Source organism: Callospermophilus lateralis, chromosome 3 (genome assembly GCF_048772815.1).
Source record: "Callospermophilus lateralis isolate mCalLat2 chromosome 3, mCalLat2.hap1, whole genome shotgun sequence".
Lineage (NCBI taxonomy): Eukaryota > Metazoa > Chordata > Mammalia > Rodentia > Sciuridae > Callospermophilus > Callospermophilus lateralis.
The window spans coordinates 43,632,791-43,646,825 of record NC_135307.1 but is presented as its reverse complement, the minus strand read 5'-3'; the positions used below and the strand labels follow the sequence as shown (position 1 = coordinate 43,646,825).

General features: G+C 33.3%; 1 protein-coding gene across 3 annotated transcripts in view; it reads right to left on the bottom strand.

Moving 5' to 3' along the window:
- Arhgap5 (Rho GTPase activating protein 5) overlaps positions 1-14,035 on the bottom strand; it is a 77,963-nt gene that overhangs the window by 59,210 nt on the left and 4,718 nt on the right. For all 3 annotated transcript variants that reach the window (XM_076850178.2, XM_076850177.2, XM_076850179.2), the window contains exon 2: positions 1,452-5,334. In XM_076850178.2, coding sequence (XP_076706293.1) covers positions 1,452-5,171 — 3,720 coding nt within the window. In that variant the 5' untranslated portion in view covers positions 5,172-5,334. The remainder of the gene's footprint in view (positions 1-1,451; positions 5,335-14,035) is intronic.

The window sequence follows — 14,035 nt, the reverse complement described above, 5'->3', positions numbered from 1 at the left end:
ATGTTTTTAGTGCATTTGCATTTTTTGGGAGGGCTGCGAAATAATAAATTTTATTTTATTGGTAGATAAATAATTATACATAACAGTAGGAAGTACATGTACATAATTTGATCAATCTCATTCCCCAATACCTTCTCTTCACCCTTTATCCCCAGATTTGTTTTAACTGATACCCATCATAAGAGGTCAGGTGTGGAATTTTCCACGTGTGGTATCATATTGGGGCTCAAAAAGTTTCAGAGTCCGGGGAAGGGGAATGGGAAAGACAGTAGGATGATTTTGACAAAACTTTCCTATGTTCATATATGAATATATAACCAGTGTAATTCAATATCACATACAACCACAAAAATGGGAAGTTGTACTCCATGTACACATGTCAAAATATATTCTACTGTCATGTATAACTAAAAATTTTTTAAAAAATTTAAAAGTATGTGCTATATGAGTTTATAGTTGAAGGAAATTTTGATATTGGAGAGAGGAGTGATTATTTAAATGTCCACAAAGAGAGTATGCAGTATCAATATTTATACATTAAAGTCTTTCTGAAATTTTAATATTTGATTTGGAGTTTGAATAAACACCTTTAAACAAAAAAAAAAGTATGGGTCTCATTTAAAAAGTTTACATGCTTAGTGAAAAGAATAATGATAAAAGAAACACTGTTGCTTAAATTTAGAAAATAAAATGCAGTCTATCCAACTATAATGGGGAATTACCATATGCAGGAAAACTATCTAGAGTAAACTTAATCAAAATATTCATACCTTTAATTGAGCCAAATAACAATCACCTGTAGTAAATATGTATTGATAATTTATATGACTATGGAATTAACTGATGGAGAAACTTTCAATACATTGAAATACCACTTTAACAGAAACATTTAATATATGTATGTATGGGTTTCTCATGCTTCATAACATCAGATCAATTAACCATCTATTGAAAATGTAAAAGATGAAAACTTGCTATTTGGTCCAAATTCTACAATTCAAATTTAAGAAATCCCTCTGCATGTTTTCAGGCAGTATAGCACTATATACAAAGAAGCTTCCTGGAAAAGTTAATACATTTCCAAGACTATAAACTGTTGCATTTTAAACCTATATTGATATCCCTGAGTAAAATAAATGAATCAAATTAATATCGCAAAACTGATTGCTAGAAAGGAAAAACACAAACAGGATTACAAATAGAAAAAAAAAAAAAAAATCACTCCATATCTGGGTTTCTGTTGAAAGAATAAAGCCACCTACAATTTTTATGCTGAAGGAGATGAAGTCAAAATTCTACCAATTAAGCACAAAAAAGAACAAATTTGCCCCCACAAAATACTGAGAAAACTAATAAGCTATTAATTATACTTACTGAATGAGTAAATCTTAAATTGATACTGATATCAAATCTATTATCTTAAAACAAACATCTTTATAAACATCACTTACCTTTTTATCTTCTTTTACTTTGTGGGTTTTCTTCTTCATCTTCTTTTCATCGACCTCCTGGTCAGAAGTGATTGCAGGATTATCAATACCACCTTTCCAAGTTTCAACAGGAGAAAGAAGTGGATCTTCTTCACTTCCACGATGTCTTCCTTTTCTTTTTGTTTTTGAAGTAGTGAAAGCCTCATCATCACTTGCATCTGAATGTGTTCTTCTATAATATGACTTGGCTTTACTAAACAAGGTTTTAGATTTATATTTATATTTAGAAGGCCTCCGTTCCCCATGACCTTTTGAGGTTCTATCAGAAAATCCATTTTCTTCATCTCCTTGTGTGTTATTTACAAATGAGTTTCGAATTTTAATAATTCGATTCTGACTATCATCTGGGACAACATAAATCTCATCAGAATAGCCCTTCTGTTTGAAAATTGTGTCAATGGGTTCTGCGTAATTATCTGAAGAATCCATATCTTCAGGATGTGCCAAAGGCACCCGGGAGGTCTGTTTTCTTGGATTTTTACCAATACCAGCTTCAATTGTTTTTAAGAGATTTGGATCCAATTTTTTCACATTTGTCTTAGGTACAACTGGTTTAGGTTTAATAGGTGGAGGCACTTTATGGTTGCGTTCATGATCGTGACAGTTTGGAGTGCTATGAACAGGGTATTCATTTCCTTCCAAATCTAACCTGTATCTGGAACGGTCACTAGGTGTTGGAAGCAACTGTACATCATCCCCAATTGGACTATAAGGAGGTGGTGCTTCTGTATCATCATCTGAATCAGGGTAGTTGTTATAAGGAAAACAATCTCTGGGAGATGGTAGAAAAACATCTTCACTTTGATGTGTTGACTCCCTTGTATTATCAGACAAGTAAGAATTTTCTATCATATTTTTTTTCTCTAGAACATCACTAAAAAACAGAGTAAAGACCTCAGTTTGCCGATGATACTGAGATAAAGAATACAATGCTGTAAATTTAGCAGTGATCTCAGTTGCAATGTGTTCTCCTTCAGTCATTAACTCCTTGATAGCCTCATTTTCAAAAAAATCTGCTTGGCTGTCAGTAACTGCCACCAGTTGTACAGGAATGGTATCTTGAACTTCTGATAGAAATGCTCGAAGCATTCCCATTGATGCTTTCCGTTTAGCAGAGTAAACTAATATATACCCATGAACCAGTTCATCCTTCCTTACTCCAATTGAAGAGTGATATGACAATATTGTGATCTGTATTCGCCTCCTTTTTTCACCGATAATTTTATCAAGCATTAAGGAATTATTTTGTCCAGCTTGAGCAGCACTACAAGAATGAGAATCAAGAAATGGTGAAAGAATAAGATCCACACTAAATGGATCACCACACATGGCACACATGACAATTCTCAAGTCAGCTTCTGATACATCCTTATTGGTGGGAACTGGGCTCACCACATCTAAATTGTGTTTAACTGATTCCAGTACTCCTCTTAGAGCTTGCTTTATTTGGGTTTCATTAAATTTACGAGGATATGTACCTGCAGGCACATCTACAAAAGGACACTGTAACTTGTTTGCCAATTGCTGCCCTTGGTGCCTGAGAATGGGAAGGTTCTTGCTAATGGAATCTCTCTGATTAGCCAGAATTAATGTAAATGGAAGATTAGCCATGTATTTATCTTTTCTGATCTGGGAAGCTTCAGTTCTTATTTTTCCAATAAATTCCCCAATAAAACTCAGTGACTCAATGGAATTAAATACACAGAAGCACCCATGTGGTTTAAAGGCAGCAGTCCATAATTGACTCAAAATGTAAGGCGATTTGGCATCAACTGGCCGAAGATCAAGTTCATAAATTTTTCCATCTAAGGCATACTCATCATCAGTGGACTGTGTCCTTATCTCATTTGCTAGTTCTTGGGCAAGTCCATCTTTCCCTAAAATGAAAAGGTTAACTTTATCTATATTGGTACTATCATGATATAACCGTGAGCGGCCATGATCCAACTGCAAAAGACTACTAGCAAGTAACTGTTCCACTTTAATGTCTGTACAATTTTGGCCACTAAGGCATGTTTCTTTAGTGGGATGATAAACAAATCCGATATGCTTAAGTAGAAGAGATTCCCTATCAGGTGCAAGTTTCTGTAAAGCTTTATATCTAGGTTCTTCACTCAGAACTGTATGAATTTCGCTCATTTTATCTGAACTTGGTGTTGCATTAAGATCTAAATCATAAAAAAGTTCAGAATGCTCAAAAAGCATTTCCTGAAACTCTTCTTTGGCTTTTTCAACTATCTCTCGCTGATGCCTACCATATACCTCCTTACTATCAGTCTCAGTGATATATTTGAAGGCTTCATCCTCCATAACAAAGCACATAACTTCCTCCCATGGCTGTCCAGGTGAAATGAAATGAATTTTTTCCAAAGTCTTTTTGAATTTTTCCTTCATTTCTACTCTCCTTTTCTCTGATATTAGATGCTGTACATGGTTCTGGTAGACTTTTTCAGCTTCTAAAGTGCCTAGGAGGTCAAATGGGATTCGTCTATCATTAATTTTGTCTATATGGTCAGTTTCATCCCAAGGTGTTTTTTCTAGCACCACAAAACATAACTGGAAATCTGCTCTCTTCTCCATTAACTTCAAAGCTTCTGACCAGTTCATATGTTCAATCTCTTCTAGATTTGGCAAAAGAGTGTTAAAAGCTCTTGGTAAGGTACTTATATATTCTTCTCTCCTTTTTCTTATATGTTCCTGTTTAAGTTGTTCTATGTGTTTTGAGAACGTATTTCTGGCCTTTCTTGTTCCCTCTAAGTTGATGTACTCTTCATAATCGGGATGATTTTTTAATTTGTTACTAACAGTTTTCCAAGTTGCATGATAATCTCTCACAGTCTGCACAAGTTTTTCAAACTTATCTGTTGCTGTGACAACAAGTTGTCTCTGTGTTTTATAAGCATCCAGATAGGGAATAATTTTAGGCTTGCCACGAGTTTTATCCAACATTTGTACTAGTGCAGTGAAACATGTCTCAATGTTGACATTAAATCGTGCTGATGTTTCTACTACAAGAAGGTTCTTTTTGTTTGAAGCAAATGCCTGAACTTCTCTAAGATAATGATCCACGCATTCATCACATTTAGTTGCTGCTATTATTACAGGTTTTTTTGATTTTGACAGCTGGACAAAAAGATTGTTCACAAATTTAAGTTGATCATCAAATTTCCTATTGCATCCCTGACTTACATCAATGCACAATAAAAATCCATCTACATTGAGCTTCCCTTCAGGCATCTGCTTCTGCTCAAAGTCTTGCTCTAAGCCTAGTTGATCAGTGCAAATGTACATTAGTTTTTCCGCTGACTGCAATTTAGAGGCAGCTGCACGTTTTATATATGGTTGCAAATTCGTACTCCGATGAGGCAAGAAAGTCTGGTCATCAATGAACTCTGTTTGTTCAATGACATGAATTTTGCATTCTACTCCATCTTCACCATTTTGTGTTATGTCACCCCAGTATAAAAAGTGATCATTGTTTACTACTCGTCCTCCAAAGTCAATGGTGCTAAGCACAGAAGTATGCTCTGGATAATATTCATCTGCTTTTGAGCGAACAAATCTATTGCACAAACAAGATTTTCCAACTCCACAGTTACCTTTGTCTTTTTCAGTCCCAGAGAGTCCAACTACACTGATAGTATAGGATGGGGGACGAGGCTCTTTGTTTTTTGCCATCATAACCGTTTTCTCATGTCTCTACATTCATAAAGGTAACCATGTATACTTCTCATTCTGAAAATATCATCTCAAAATACAGGTCCCAAATTTCAGAATTGTATTTGGTTCTTTGTATTTCCCTCATTTCTGCGCAAAGGTCTTCAAGGTCATATGGATCATCTTCCTAGAAAGAGGGGGGAAAAGGACAAATCTTTATCATGAATTATTCAGACTGAATTACCATATTAAAGACATTCATAAAAGCACTATGCAAGTTAATAATAATCCTAGTTATAAGGTTACATGTATTTTAAGAAACCACAACATAAACAGTTGACTCACTATTAAAAATGCAAAATGCTCTCAAATTTTAAGACAAACCTGACAATAAAATAATCAAATACAAAAACCTAACATAATATTTCACTCTAAAATGCCTACTAATCAAATGTGCGCTTTGCCTCTAATTACTCTTTGTGAATTTGAAAAAAACTAGTCCTTTCCACTCCCTTAATTTTCCTGCCTTCTGCAAGACTATGTTGGTAATAACTAAAATGCATTGGTTATTTTAGCAACTCCTTTGTGACTTTTAAAAAATACCAACAATCTTTCTATTACAGATTTCCTCAAAATTTATTCCCAGGCTGGGGTTGTAGTTCAGTGATTGCCTAGCATGCAAGGCACTGGGTTCAATCCTCAGCACTATATAAAAATGAATAAAAGTTCATATGAATTTAATAAGATTTCAGAATCTAAATTTTTCAGGAAGTTTCAACTTCTATGGAATCTATCAAATTTTATGCCCCAAATTAAGAATATTCAAATATTTAGTGGGGCACAATGGCACACACCTGTAATCCTAGGGGCTCAGGAGGCTGAGGCAGGAGGATCTTAAGTTCAAAGCTAGCCTCGGCAACTTAGTGAGGTCCTAAGCAACTCAGAGAGATCATGTCTCTAAATAAAATTGGCTGGGGATGTGGCTCAGTGGTTAAGTGCCCCTGGGTTCAATTCCTGGTACCAACAAACAAACAAACAAACAAACAAATATAAAAAATACTGAAAGAAGGGGATTGAAATAAATGGAGAGGTGAGAGTATAGCTCAGTAGTATGAATTTCACCCCCAGCAAGAAAGAAAAAAAGAGGGACGAAGGGAGAAACAGAAAAAGAAAAAAAGGGAGGAGGGAGCAGGGGTTGTGGCTCAGTGGTAGAGTGCTCGCCTAGCATACATGAGGCACTGGGTTCAATCCTCAGCACCACATAAAAACAAAATAATGTGTCCACCTAAAACTAAAAAAATACATAAATAAATAAATATTTAAAAAAAAGAAAGAGGAGGTCGGTGGGTAATATAAATAACAACAGCAGTTAAGTAGATTGGTGCTTTTCAAACTCTAAGATGGAAGAGATTTTTATTTTCATATGGGTAAGTCCAATTGTAAAATAAATTTAAAAAAACAACCAAGCATTTTAATTAGATTCAAGATATATAAAATTATTGTCAAACTGTTTCTAAATGTTCTTGATTTCTGTATTTTCTTTCAGAGTAATCAATAGCTTTAAGACCATATTCTGAGTAGTACCAAGCTAAATAATTTTAAGATTATATATTTGAGACAATCTTTTAGAATTTTTAACATTATCAGACACATTAAGTATCCTTCCAAGAATTATGAAATTTAATTTTGGTTATATATTTACAAGTAAGCAATGAATCACTTTTAAAAATTAAGTTTTATTTGGAGAGTCTTCATATACTTTTGAGGCTGAATTAAAAGCAATATGTCATTTCTACCACCTAAACCTTAACCAGATAGGAAAAAATATATTCAGTCATGTACATCAACATATATGAAAATTATTTACAATGCAGACCCCCCCACACAAATATAAAAAGAACACAAAATATTTTAAGGAAAGACTGTATTAGCTCTCCCCTTCCAAATTGCTGGCTTCTTCCCTGATCTCAATTGCAAGATAACATTTATTTTTATTATAGTGCACATTTGCTGTACTAATGGTGAAACTGTCCTTATAATTTAAAGGCTTGACTAATATTTCTGGCAAAACTGTAATAATTTTAAAAATAAAACTGAAGATTATTACATTTTTATAAGTTAATTCTATCAGCCTCAATTAAATTTTAACAATCAGCCACGTGATAGTAAAACAAAATGTGTATTAGGTTCACTTCTGAATAAATATTACCATATGGCAGCAACACTTGAATTATATAATGAAATACAACTTTTTATTAAAGAAACATCTAAGATATAATTCAGAGACTATATCTAAAAAGAACTCAAAGATGTTTAAGACTGTCTCTTGCCTTCTAGTTTACAAGACAGACAGGTTAACAGAAAAATAACACCACTATGTGATAAAGACTTGAAATATTAAAGAAATTTTTCAACTAAAATCTAATCCTTATCAAAACAGTAACATCTTTATTAATACTTCTTATATATTCTTACCTGAACACAATATAATTCTGGATACTTTTACTCATTAAAAGTTAAGACTTGGGGCTGAGGATGTAGTTCAGCTGCAGAGTGCTTGCCTAACCTGTGCAAAGCCCTGGGTTCAATACCCAGCACCACCAAAAATAAGACTCACCTCTGGTCTTTTATAGCATAAATCCCCAAATACTGAAATATACTTTATTGCTTTAGAAAGCTAAGAGTAGAAATGAAAACACTCTACCATAAAATGTATTATTAAAGTTTCTGAGTTTCAAAAAGGGTTTTAAAATTATAAAAATGAAGATCAAGTGGAGTCATAGAAATCTTTTTTTGTTGTTGATAGACAAACATCATTTATTTATTGATTGATTTGTGGTGCTGAGAATTAAACTCAGTGTCTCACACCTGCTAGGAAAGTGCTCTACCACTGAGCTACAACCCCAGCTTGAGACATGATCTCTTCACCCTGTCATTGGTCACTGAAAACTGGAAGGCTTTTTATCTAAGAGACAAACTCCTATTATATTGAAGTTAAATTTTAATACTAAGGCTTCAACTCATCCTAATTAATGTGACAGTAGCAATCCACCAATCATGAATATTAAAGTTCAAATAAAAAATAAGTTAGTTTTCTGTGAGTTTTATGGTTTTCACCAATTCACAACAATCTGTCAATTACACACAGTGAACACCAAAGTCCTTTTAAAAAAAAAAAAAAAAAAAAACACTGCCAGACAAGCTACTTGCTGGTATTTTGAAGTCAGTCCCAGAGCTTACGATATGAATTACCACACAGTGATTTTTATAAAAATTATGGTAGAAAAAATCCTTTCACCTAGACGTAGGAAAGATGAATGTTGGGCAAATAGTTGCCTTTTCTTTTCAACTACGACTAGTGTCATCTTTGCCTAATTTACAGGTTTGACTCAGAAGATTTAGTTTGAAGTGTTTCAAAATTAAAACACAAACGTTTGAGAAACCCTAGACTAGAAAAAATTGTTGCTACACTGACCTCAAAAGGATTTTGCTAGGTTTTTAGTATGGTTAAGTGATATAATAAACTTTAAAGGATAAAGTTAGATCTCATGAAGTTGGCCATAAAAGGTTTATAAGAGAATTTCATTTTAGACACTGGGATAGTTATATTATTAATTATCCACTGGATTCTAACATCAAAACTGTACTCCATTAACTAACCAAAGTAGTTTTATTTTTAATTTCAGTGCTAAGAATAAAAAAATTCCCTTCTGTCTTTTATGTTCTCATTAATAAACCAATGACTACTATCTTCAACTGTATATAGGTTAAGATAAAAAGTATCTTTCAAATATGATCACTTTTAGTATCCAACTGTGTCAACTATGCATATCTTCTCTTTTTTTTGATGTAATTTTGCTTTTGTATACAGTACCTTGGTTTCATAACTTCTAACAGCATGTTTACTTTTACTGATGGAAAAAAAACAAGACAAAAGTAGCAATGACCTACACAATACTATAATATTTGGTAGGATCAAAGCCTCTTCATGCCCAATCTTAGTACTGCTTTTAATAGTATACAGTCTTTCATTTTGCCTTTAAGATGACCTTAGAAACTTGTTTTATTTCAAGGAAATATTTCAATAATTATCTTAACAGAAATTAATGACAATGCATTATATACATGAAACTCTTATAATTATCTATCAAAATGAAGCCATTTCTACAATAGGCCATTCAAACATTACATGCCCCCTTTAATGCAATTTTACTGACATGTAGTGGCTTTCTGCAAATTAAGAGAAAAAAAAGTTACACAAGAACTCTCAGAGTGGAAAAAATATTTTTTAATAATTCAGGACTTAAACCAAAACATTTTTAGAAAACAGAATAGTAGTTACCAGAGTTTTAGAAGGGTACGGGAAGAGGGATGAAAAGGATGGTTTATGGGTATAGGGGTATAGATAGGAGGAATAATGTCTAATGTTCTATGGCATACATAGAACATACAACCATAGGATTATGGTTGACAATAGTGATTTCAAAATAGCTAGCAGAGATGATTTTAAAAATTCCTGACACAAAAAAATGATATATGGCTGCAAAAAGAGATGTCAATCATCCTGATTTGATCATTCATTACACACTACATACATGTATTGAAATGCTATGCTATACCCCATAGATACGGTTACCATGCGTCAATTAAAATATAAAATTAAATTTCAAAGAATTAGTTTAAAAAAATAAAACTGTTCTATATCTTTTTACAAAACTGTCTCATTCATTAATAAAAAGTGCAATTTAGCTGGGCGCAGTGGTGCACACCTATAATCCCACAGGCTCGGAAGGCTGAGGCAGGTGGATCAAGAGTTCAAAGTCAGTCTTAGCAACTTAGCAAGAAACTTAGCAACTCAAGTGAGACCTGTCTCTAATATTTAAAAAGGGCTGGGGATGTTGTTCAGTGGTTAAGCAACCCTGTGTTCAATCCTTAGTACCAAAATAAAATAAAGTAAAATAAAAAAGGTGCAATTTTTAAAAAGTATGCTTTTAAATTGCTATGTCAGGAAATTCCTATTGGCCCTATCTTCAAAATACATTCATAACTTACCTATTTCTGCTAACTTTATTATTATAACCTCATCCTATCTTCCCTATCTCTGGCCCAAGCTTACTTAAAAGTCTTTACTAGACTAATTTCCCTGATTCACTCCTATCGCCCCCTCTCCCTACAATCTATTTATATCCATGCAGTTGGAATATTACTTTTAAAACCTAAGTCAGAGTTTGCCATTATTCTGTCCCAAATTTTCCGGTGCTTTTTATTATCAAAAAAAAAAAAAAAAAAAGTAAAAGTAAAAGCCATATCTTTTCAATGACTTGCTACAAGATCCATCTTCTCCAACTCTTCTCCTACCTCTCTGGTGCTCTCTTATTATATTCCCCATTCTCATTCTGCTCCAGTCACATTGAGGACCATAAAATGCTAAGGAAGTTCCTACTTTTGCACTTACTTTTCCCAATACCTCCAAAGATAGAGTTATATTCTATCACTTTTCCCATTCAACTCCAGATTTAATGAAAGGGCTAGAAAGGCACAAATCTTTGTTCATTCCACTAATATATCCCAAGACTAGAAGAGTGCTTCCCATACAATGGTTACTTGACACACGAGTAGTAACAAATACTAAAATTGAAAATACTAAAATTGAAAGCATCAAAATAAAGGCAAACTAAATCTATAGTTATGCATTAAGCCAGAATAATTACCTAATTTTTATATGCAACACTTATAAAACAAATTTTATAAGATGAAGGTAAATATATATATATCCCAAACATAGTTAATTCTAAATATTGGCTAAAAAGTTTTTAAAATCATAGACATTATAGCAAATTACATGTTCAAGATCTAATTACATGAAATAAGTTTTATAATTACCTGCTTTATCTTAAGTCAAATATATATAGTATATACTTCACAGTCTTAGACAAAGTTGTCCAAAATAGCTTAAGAATTAAAAATAAGAAAAAAAAAAAAAAAAAAAACTACATACTAAGCAAGGAGTAATGTAATACTAATGTATTACTTTTTTCACTGTTATTAAAATTTCAGTAACAAATTTGCCAATGTTAGGAGGAGCAAAAAGAAATGACACTTTAGCATGTGTAAGGTAATTAAGTAATCTAACAATATTTGTAGGAGAGTCAATCATATTCCATAATTTAGTTTACCACTGAATCAAGGTTCTGTTATATAAACACACAACCTGTAAGTTTAAAAAAAACTTAAAGTCACCATTCCTATCAATTAGTTTTTAGACAAAACAATAATCAGGTTAACAAAGAAAGCCAATAAAAAATTTCAACAATTTATGTTGTGACTGAATAACCTGGAAATATTAGAAATTTTTTTCTTTTACCTTATCTCCAGCACCCAGAACGGTGCCTGGTATACAGTGAAAGCTCAATAAATATTTGATTAATAATAAATGAATATATATCCAGGTTTGGAACACTCAACTCTAAAAACACTAGACAATCCTGATGACCCACTTGAAGGCACAATTAACAAATTTCACACTTGGCAGAATATTCTAATATTAAAAAGTCCAGGAGGCTGGAGTTGTAGCTCAGTGGCAGAGCATTTGTCTAGCATGTGTGAAGCACTGGTTTCAATCCTCAGCATCACATAAAAATAAATAAATCAAATAAAGGTATTATGTCCATCTACCACTAAATATATATATAGGGGTGTGTGTTATATAAAGTCCGGTCTTTAAAAAAAAAAAAAAAAACCTATAGTTTGATTATTAACACACATGAAACAGTGAGTCTCAAGATTCCACATAAGTTCTTCTAAGGAGGATCCAAGCAGGTAGGACTCCAAGAGCTTCCTACACCCTACTCAGCAAATGTAATTGTTGTTTTACCTCCTTTTGACATTTCAAGTTATTGTTTGGAAAAAGTTTCAATGCTGAAAATATCTGAAAACTAACAATCAAATGATTCCCAAACAGGTTAACCATGTACCGTATTATTTAATCTACATCTTCCTCTAATGTGTTGTTCCTAAGGTCTTGGTATAAGTTATTCCTAATTCTTCCCAGTCTACTTCCTTATTCTGTGGTGAAAATAGAAGAACCAAAGGTCATTTCATTTACATCAACCTAGAAAAACAATCTATAAGTATTTACTGTGCTTAGCTACTATCTGTTTAACCTTATGTCAAAGGTTTTAAAGGTTCAAAGGCATGTACAGGGAAGTATACACTAAGCCAATATAGGTCTGAGTTCTTTTAAACTTCCCACTCAGAACAAAGCAATGGGGACAAAATCCAACCTTTGATATTGTAATGCTATACACAGAGGACTCATCATTCATAATGTAAACAACACTGAGTAAGTTTTAGCCACTTAAAAAAAGATGAGAAACATATGCTGATGGGAACACTGAGGTCAAATAATCACAGAAAGAGGGGTACAGAATTAAAAACATGGGATTTAAAAAGAATGCGGGGTTGAGGGTTGAAAAGTACTTTCCCTACTACATATTTTTAAGAATATTTAGAGTATCATAATTGAGGAGATAAAGGCAATGTGCTACACCTTGGAGTTGATAAATACAATAGGAATTTAAAGAAATGAAAGGTAAGTACTAACTGGAATTGATCAGGATTTGGATTTTTTTCTTTTTTTCTGTGAAGAGCCAGTCAAGCAGCAAACACTTAAGGTCTGCATACTATACAGTGTTACACTACTTGACTATGCAGTCATAGTGTAAAAGTAGTCACTACTAAAATGAATAACTATTGTCACATTACAATAAACCTTTATTCAGGTACACAGAAATTTTAATTTTATATAATGTTCACATAACAAAATAGTTTTTTCCACAACCATTTTAAAATGTAAAAAGTCATTATGCAAAAACAAGTAGCAGGGCAGATTTGATTAAAACACTGCAGTTTACAAACCCTGAAATAGATTAAAAAGTTTCAGTGATGGGGCTGGGGTTGTAGCTTAGTGGTGGAGTACTCGTCTTGCACAGGGGAGGGACTGGCTTTGATCCTCAGCACCAGCACCACATAAAAATAAAGGTATGTGCCCATCTACTACTAAAAATATTTTTTAAAAAGTTTCAGTGAATAGCCAGACATGGTGGTGTATATCTGTAATCCCAGTGACTCAGTAGGCTGAAGCAGGAAGATTCAGAGTTCAAAGCTAGACTCAGCAATTTAGTGAGACCCTAAGCAACTCAGTGAGACCCTGTCTCTAATAAAATATAAAAAAGGACTGGGGATGTGGCTCAGTGGTTCAGAGTCCCTGGGTTTAATCCCTGGTACCAAAAAAAAAAAAAAAAAAGTTTCAGTGAATAGAAAGGATTTGAGTGAATCTTAGAAATAGGCTGGATTTAGTTTAAAAATTAAAGTCATTCCAGGTGTGTGATTAGGATGGAGTGACTGAGCCATAATGGAAAGTAATTAGGTTGAAGATAAAATATGACTATCATCTTCAAGGGTAAATAGGACCTTGTAATAAGCATAGTCAAGAAGTAAAATACTGGATTTGGTGGGGCACAAAGCCCAAGACTACTGCTGACTTGAAGTACCTGAACTATCATAATAGAACTAAAAGAGTAATGTAAGACACAGAACTTAGTGCCTGGCTACTAAATATAAGAAATAAAAGACAAATGAATCAGTGTTTCCTAATAACTATTCAATTTTAGCAACAAATGGTGATATCACCCAAGTTTCAGACATTATTTCCAAAGACTAATTAAATTTTAGCAGTGAAATGAGGCAAGGTCAAGATGACTAACATAAACCGGGTATGGTGATGCATGTCTGTAACTGTAATCCCAGCCTTGGGAGGCTGAGACAGGAGGATCATGAGTTTAAAACCAGCCTCACCAACTTAGTGAGGACCTAAGCAACTGAGTAAG